Source organism: Diplotaxodon limnothrissa, linkage group LG6 (genome assembly GCF_057381915.1).
Source record: "Diplotaxodon limnothrissa isolate DT_005_m linkage group LG6, D_limnothrissa_male_GT1.1, whole genome shotgun sequence".
NCBI classification, from domain to species: Eukaryota; Metazoa; Chordata; class Actinopteri; order Cichliformes; family Cichlidae; genus Diplotaxodon; species Diplotaxodon limnothrissa.
This window is the reverse complement of record NC_140601.1, coordinates 3,881,598-3,890,047: the sequence shown is the minus strand read 5'-3', so window position 1 is coordinate 3,890,047 and position 8,450 is coordinate 3,881,598. Positions and strand designations below refer to the sequence as shown.

Here is an 8,450-nt window from a genome sequence, read left to right as displayed (position 1 = left end):
AGGTACATCCTACATACAATCATATGACTCCCGATGAGCAAGTATTTTGGCGACAGTGGGAAGGAAGAAACCTCCAGAAAGAGAAATGGGAAAAAATAGTATAAGAAAACTGAAAGAACAATGTAGTTACATTGTATTCTACTTTCAACTGCTGTAGATACTGGTTCCATTGGACATTTGCATATTTGAATATAAAAGGTTCAAACTGTATGTAGTATGAAACAGGGTGAACTATTCCCTCGCCACCAGCTGCTGTCTTGCACACATGCTGATGCGTCATTAACAATAATCTGTTCACCTTAATGATGCCTTTTCTACATTGTTCCCCTACATACATGTAAAAACTGAAGGATGTGCCCTAAATATGTTTTGGACTTTGCTTTTAAGGGTCAATGTTTGTCCCATCACTGGACACTATCAGCCTTAATATTTTTAAATAATCAGTGTTATGTCATATAACATTCAATCTGACTGCTGTTTTCTGGGAATGTACGTCTATGGAATAATTTCTCCTGAGTTTTCAGCTCCCAGCATTAAGTGTTTGTACTTCAGCTCCTTTCATTTTTTCAGATGACTTCCTTCTATGCATGCATTTTACCTGCTGTTTCTGATTTGATGTACCAACTTAAACATTTCAGTTGCAACTGTTCGCTTCAGCTGCTTTCAAGCCATTTGGTGCATCTTTGTGTCCTCATTTTTAATGTCAGCCATTACTGTAATAGCAGTAGTATTTGAAAATAAAGACATTTACAATATGCTTCATCAAAATTACTTTATTTTTTATGATTACTATATATTCTTATTTATCCTCTACAGTATGGGGTCAGCACTCATATTCTCATTTAATAGCTAATGTGATTCCCTTAATTTCAGTAAACGACTAAAATAACACTTCGAATGATTTTAAAGAACTTTTCCACAAATCCAAGCAATTTTTTGGAGATTATGTATCTGAATTTCAGGAGCGGGACCACGCCTCCAAACACGCTCCTTCCAGTTATCATCTATACAGGTTCCCCCCAGTTCTGCAACTGTTCATTCTCGTTTACGTGCCCCACCCTCCCTCCCTCCTTGTTCTCAATTCTTTAACTTCTTCACTTCTATTTAGTACATGGGGATCTGCCCGGCCCGGGAGCCGTCGCCAGTCCCCTTCGAGGCCTTCCCCGAACCGCAGCTCAATTCATGTCCAAGCATCACCTTTACCTACTAAAATGCTGTCAATCCTAAAATGAGGACGTGGGCCCAGCTAGTGAAATGAATTTTTTGGTCTTTAGGTGTTCTACTTTCTGGTCTTATTAACTTGGTAAATGGTAAATGGCCTGTATTTATATAGCGCTTTTCTAGTCCCTAAGGACCCCAAAGCGCTTTACATATCCAGTCATCCACCCATTCACACACACATTCACACACTGGTGATGGCAAGCTAAACTTGTTCAGTTTATCATCGGGCTCTTTTTAAGAAGTAGAAAGCAGGCAGTTGCTATCAGCTCTGTGGTTGTATTAACCATATTATATTTATTAAAGGCAAAACCATTGCTCCATATTTTGATAGCATCTCCTATAGAGGAGTGAAGGTTTCTCATAAAGTGTCAAGAGGCTGGTTTTGCTCAACTGGTTTTGACCTTTTGCCTGCTGCTGAGGCAAGTCAGAAAATAACTTTCTCAAAGAATAGAACAATATTAACCGTATTAAAGAGAGGCATGTCTGTCTGAATATTGTCTGTAAGAGTGAAGGCATTTTAACACCAAATGTTTGAGTGACGTCGTCTTCACATTTGGACTCATGATTACAGTCTTGTGTCAAGTCATCGTCGATTTAAAAACTGGCCTCACTCCCATGAATCTTGACACCTCAGCGGAGCTCACTTAACAGTTGGATAAACACAGCCGGGACTATTGGCTCAGTTTTTGTCCCTCTGAGGATTTTTGTCTCAGTTTGCAGCTGTCCAGAGAGTTGGAGGTCCCGGCCTTTCTTGTTTTAAAAAGCAGAGCATGAATGTCTGCTGCTTGTACATAGAAGTTCAAACTGAAAAACACACCTCGGAACAAACTCGGACAAATCTCAGGCAAAAGCTGAAAATAAATCTCTAATCGTAATGACAATGATAAAGTTTTTTTTTCTAATATGAATTGTCCTGAGTTGTCCTGTTAAACTTTCATTTGGGAGCATCTCCAGAGGTAGAATGGGTCACCTGCTAATCCCCAGCTTCTGCAATCTGTGAAGTGTCCTCAGATGACATACTGAACCCCATATTGCCCCTGATGCGCTCATCAGTGTGTGCATGATAGCTAAAAAGTGCTTTAAGTGCTTAGAGTGGCGTGTGAATGGGTATCAGAGCATTATGTAAGTGTAAAAGTGCTGTGAGTGCTCAGTAAAAGTAGAAAGTATTACACTTCTCATTTAATGTGCTGTTTGTTTTCTGTTTTTTTTTAACTGTCACTTTCGTTATGCCTTCACTTAAAACACAAAAAAGTCATTCCTCGGTTAAAATACTAATAAGACATGAAACACTAAAAAATGAAAAGGCTTTGAAGTACTGAATGGTTTGTGTGCGTGTACTGTGCGTGTAAGTAGCAGCAGTTATTCTACAGGTGACGGTCGGTGCGTCGCTCTGGTCTAGCTCCATACACGGGCTCGTGCGCTCCGCGGCAGCCTCGCGGGGACTTCCTCTCCATATATGGCCCAGCTGGCCCGCGAGGCTCTACATGCATGCATGCGACGACCCTCGCGCGCGACCAAATATGGACGAAGGGCCAGTTGAATTCCTATCGAATACTCGGACATTCCAAACTACTGTCTGCTGAGGAGGAAAAAAGCTCTCCGGGTGGTATGGAGCAGAAGGCGTATATAAGGACCGTGGTGGTCGTAGCCTGTCACCCCAACACCAGCTGGAGCAAGCAGCCAACAAGGTTCCCTCAGTGACAGCCTGAGACACGCAGAGGTAAGCGGCTTGGAGGAGAGAGGTTCCCTGGTGGAGAGAGGGTTAATAATTGTAGCAGTAGTTAGGTGGAGTTACTGTTAATGGAGACTGCCTTCTTGCTAGGTTAAGTGAATGAGACAGATGGAGAATAATCTGGATTTAATGGTTAAGTGAAGGGAGCTGGCAGTGAACCACAGTCTGCTTAAGCTCAGCTTTTGTTGCGACAGGTAGTTAATGGAAAGACTGGGTTGTGTTCAAATGCTGTTAGAGATTTGTAACCCTTGTAACTTTAGCTTGGAATACAATGTGTATTTTAACATTTTATGATGAAAAGTGATAATAACAAATGCTGTAATGAAACTGACATGTCTATTCGTTTACTAATATTTATCATAATTAGTTACAAGTACGTTAGTTGACACTTATCAGCACATCAGTGCTTTTTGCTTTAGTTTCAGTGTTTACTAGTGAATAGAAAACACTGAATCCAGCAACAATACATATACTTTTTAAAGCAGCTTTTGAAGGATGATTCCTTTACAAGGGCACTATAATGCATATCAAGAAAAGACAACACCACATTTTGAAGTTTATGGGGAACATTTGAAGGCATCATTAAACTAATGGGGATTTAATAGCGTTTCTGTTTGCAGCTTAGTGACTTTGTGTCCTGGCAGGTTGTGTAAATTGTTATGACACAATCTAAACACTGGAGGCCTGAGAGAGGAGACGAGGAGAAGTTATAGTTATTAGCATGTGATTATTTATGAAACAGAACAGGGGAGTCAGTGGTAGTAAAGCACAGTGTCATACACTTTTTTGGTCATTTAGTTTATTGTAGTGTAATAATTTATGTTTATTATATAACGAAAGAAAGAAACCAAAACGTTATTACAATTAAAAAACTGCTTGGAAATAACATCAACCTAAAACTTTCAGATTAAAAACAGCAGGCTGTTGAGTTTTTAGTCAAAATTAAAAAAGGCTACAAAACATACTCAACAAAGTGACACTAGTATTAGCGTTAAAATAATTTGTCTATTAAGAGAAAATTAAATGAATATCTAACATGCAACTGGTGCTTTGTTCAGTGTGTTAAGTGCTGCTGAGTGATCCTGCTGTACAGAAATTCATCACATTTGACTTTCCTCCTCCAGAATCCGCAGACATGTGTGACGACGATGAGACCACCGCCCTTGTGTGCGACAATGGCTCCGGCCTGGTGAAGGCTGGCTTTGCTGGAGATGATGCTCCCAGGGCTGTGTTCCCCTCTATTGTTGGTCGCCCCCGTCACCAGGTATGCAAGGGCAATAAATTTCACAAAAAAAGGAAACTCATTCTTGCTTTTCTTTTTCTTACGTGCCTTGCAGTGTATCTTAGACCTAGTTCTTTACAGAGTAATTGCTGTTTGAAACTCTTGGACCCATATTACAACAAATTAAATACAGACATCAATAAATATACATTTCAGACCTAACTTGCTTTCCTCCCCTCCTCAGGGTGTGATGGTCGGTATGGGTCAGAAGGACTCCTATGTGGGTGATGAGGCCCAGAGCAAGAGGGGCATCCTGACTCTGAAATATCCCATTGAGCACGGCATCATCACCAACTGGGACGACATGGAGAAGATCTGGCACCACACCTTCTACAACGAGCTGCGCGTAGCTCCTGAGGAACACCCCACCCTGCTGACTGAGGCCCCCCTGAACCCCAAAGCCAACAGGGAGAAGATGACCCAGATCATGTTTGAGACCTTCAATGTCCCTGCCATGTATGTGGCCATCCAGGCTGTGCTGTCCCTTTATGCTTCCGGCCGTACCACTGGTGAGTCTGAGCTTCACAGAAATACAAGTTTCCTTGTCTTCAAGACAGTATTTCTTTCTCATTTAAAAAAAAACTTAAGGTCTATAATGTTTTGGAACAAAGCCACAGTTTTTTGTAGTTTTGCATCGCTACATCGCCACAGTGCATTGTAAATAAAACAATCAATATGTCATTGCAGTGCACACTTTTAGCTTTAATTCAAGAAGTTTTCCAAAGTTTGACATGAACACTGTTTATGCACAGTGCCCCATTTTCAGAGGTTCAACATTAATGACACAAACTAACATTAATTTAAGTATAAAGACACTTTTTATTACCTAATATTGCAACAACTATCTACCTGAAGTCCAGAACCTACGGACATCACCAAATGTTGTGCTTCCTCCCTTGAGTTCCTCTGCTAGACCTTTACTGCAGATGCTTTCAGTTGCTCCCTGTTTGGGTTTCTCTGCATTCAGTTTTGTATTTTATAACAGAAAAGCCTGCTCTGTTGAAATCAGGTGACTGAGTTGGCCATTGAAGAATATCTAATTTCTTTAGCTTAAGTAACTGTTGGCTTGCTTTTGCAGCGTGCTTTGAGTCATTATCCATTTGCTCTGTGTCTGTCTGACCAGCATTTAGCTGAATATGAGCAGCGATTATAGCCTTGTAAACGCCATCATTTATTCTGCTTCTTCTATCAGCAGTCATATCATCAATAAACACTAGTGGCCCGGTTCCACTGGCAGCCATACATATCCATGCCACAACGCTGCCTCCACCATGCTTGGGATCATCATTAGTTTCCCTCCTATCATGCTGTCTCTATGACAGGTATATTTCAGTGGTATAATGGCTTTACTCACTTATATGAGGATCATATTTAAAATTACATTAAAATTACACTGAAAAGCTATAAAATACAAATTCAACACTTTGAAATAGCTTCCGATGTTGTGAATTCTTCATTTGTGCCAAGGGAGCAGGCCTCAACTTGCCATGAAGCTGCTTGTCAGTCAAATTTCCTATTAAATCTGCATCTCTGAAAATTGGAGACTGTGTATAAAATGGCAGTAATACTTCAACAGTTCACAGAAAATCTTTGTAAAACCCCTTGAACTAAAGCTGAATGTCTGCACTTCAGTCCCAAATGAATTGCAGAATGTTTGTCCCAAACATTGTGGAATGCACTGTATTGTTGAAACAAATAAATGATTACTACGCTGCTTTTTTTTCATTTTGTTTAATGTAGTTTCGGGTTGATTTTTGGGACAAAAAAGATACATAAAAAAACTGTCTTTTAAGCCTTCCAGTGAAAAAAGCAAATGTGGACATTAGAAAGAAGCAGTGATTGTTAGCACTCTGCGCCTTTTCATGTGACTCATCACATGCGTCAGGTAGAAACCTGTCAGCTTCTCCATAACTCTTCTGTTTCTGCTCTCAGGTATCGTGCTGGACTCTGGTGACGGTGTGACCCACAATGTACCCATCTATGAGGGTTACGCTCTGCCTCATGCCATCATGCGTCTGGATCTGGCTGGTCGGGATCTCACAGACTACCTTATGAAGATCCTGACTGAGCGCGGCTACTCCTTTGTCACAACTGGTAAAATAGCACAAAATAAAACCAAAATGGTTAAAACTCAGGACATTACGTCCTTTCGCTCACTTGGATAAAATTATTTTATTCATCTTTCATTTATTTATTATTCTACTCTGCAGCAGCTTGAATTATGACCTTTGCCCTCTGTTTGTAGCTGAACGTGAGATTGTGCGTGACATCAAGGAGAAACTTTGTTACGTTGCTCTGGACTTTGAGAATGAGATGGCAACCGCAGCCTCCTCCTCCTCTTTGGAGAAAAGCTATGAACTGCCTGACGGTCAGGTCATCACCATTGGCAATGAGCGTTTCCGCTGCCCCGAGACCCTCTTCCAGCCCTCCTTTATCGGTGCGTAGCATCAACACTATTCATCTGAGACAGTGTAACAACTTTCCTTTGAAAGATCACATTGTGATTTCATTGTGTTTAACCTGAACCTCTCTGCTGTACATCTACACAGGTATGGAGTCCGCTGGTATCCATGAGACAGCTTACAACAGTATTATGAAGTGCGACATTGACATTCGTAAGGACCTCTATGCCAACAACGTGCTGTCTGGCGGGACCACCATGTACCCTGGTATCGCTGACCGCATGCAGAAGGAGATCACAGCTCTGGCTCCCAGCACCATGAAGATTAAGGTACAAAAGCAACACTGACTGGCACAAGATCACTCACCTTACATAATATGACAATGATATCTGAGGTGCTAGCAGGCAATAAAATTTGTCTCATTTTCTTCTACTTGTGCAGATCATTGCTCCTCCTGAGCGTAAATACTCAGTCTGGATCGGCGGCTCCATCCTGGCCTCTCTATCCACCTTCCAGCAGATGTGGATCAGCAAGCAGGAATACGATGAGGCCGGCCCCAGCATCGTCCACCGCAAGTGCTTCTAAACATGATGCGTCCAAAGCATCAGGTTCAGGATCCAGAGCAGTAAGATGCTGCTGTCCTAGAACTGAAACTTCATCCTCTCATAGAGAGACCTTTGACTTCCACCAGCGAGGATCATGTCACATCTAACCTGTACATAAGTTATTTATTTTTTCTTTTATGTATGTCCTGTTTCAAATGTAAATGAAGATTGGTGTGCATATATGAGAGTTGGCTTCGAGGTATGACACACACCAGCTCGGACCAACTACATTTAAAAAAATCAAAGAAACAAGAACAAAAAGACCAAAAAAGAAACAACCCATCAAAGCAAATAAAAGCCAAAGATTTTTTCCAAGTGTGACTGTGTTGTCTGCTCATTCTGATTCAGAACATTTGTGGATGTTTGTTCATTTTATTTTACTGGTCTTTTGGATTTTTCCATTATATTCTGAACATTATGACTCTCACACAAGAGACTGCACATAAACTTTGTTTGAATAAAATCTGTAAACAATAATTTATTACCACATGTATCAACCCTAACCTAGTCTACAATTTACATACATGTATGCGGCAGCATACCAAAAAAAATTAAATAAATTTAAGTCATCCAGCTCCAAACACAGCAGTGAAACATCACTGATAGTAGTCTTTATGAGGTGTTTAAAGCCTTGAGACAAACACAGAGTTCAAGTTCAAGAGCTGAAATAAATCCAGTAGTTAACCAGGCTAAACAATACGCTGACTTTCTTCTCACCCCAAAACAAAGAGAATAAATATTGTCTTGGATACTGAGTGACATATTGTAGTTTCTACAAGGTGGTAAAATAGAATTACATTCCCAAGTTCCTATTTGTAAAAGCGAAAACCCAAACATCACTGGTTAGGCTGTGGTCCTGGCCCTACAAGAGACCATTTGTAAATAACCTTTTATTTAATTTATTTAGGGGTTTGTTGTTGTTATTGTTTTCTCCTCATATCTTGACTGCTCTGATGGAGACAGAACACGCATGCGCGGTCTGGTGGAAGCGTCTTAATGTAAAACCACATTTCATTTCATATCAGTCTAGTACTGTTATACTTTAATCCAGACAAGGATAAATAATAGACGAGCTCCGGATGTCCAGGATATATATTTCAAAATAAAGCTTCCGACCATCTAAACTGAATGGTTTTTGCCTGAAATCAGCCTGAAAGCTATAACATGAGCAAAGTAGAAGATTTTATCTTGAATATCCTCTTGATTAA

The 8,450-nt window shown here is 40.5% G+C and overlaps 1 protein-coding gene across 1 annotated transcript; it reads left to right on the top strand.

Annotated features, from left to right (window-relative positions):
• The first annotated feature begins 2,883 nt into the window (after positions 1 to 2,883).
• On the top strand, positions 2,884 to 7,536 carry acta1a (actin alpha 1, skeletal muscle a). Its single transcript, XM_085356709.1, has 7 exons — positions 2,884 to 2,941; positions 4,078 to 4,217; positions 4,420 to 4,744; positions 6,168 to 6,329; positions 6,481 to 6,672; positions 6,785 to 6,966; positions 7,079 to 7,536. The coding sequence occupies exons 2-7, from the start codon at positions 4,089 to 4,091 to the stop codon at positions 7,220 to 7,222; spliced, it is 1,134 nt and encodes a 377-aa protein (XP_085212835.1). The 5' UTR covers positions 2,884 to 2,941; positions 4,078 to 4,088; the 3' UTR covers positions 7,223 to 7,536.
• The last annotated feature ends 914 nt before the right edge of the window (positions 7,537 to 8,450 follow it).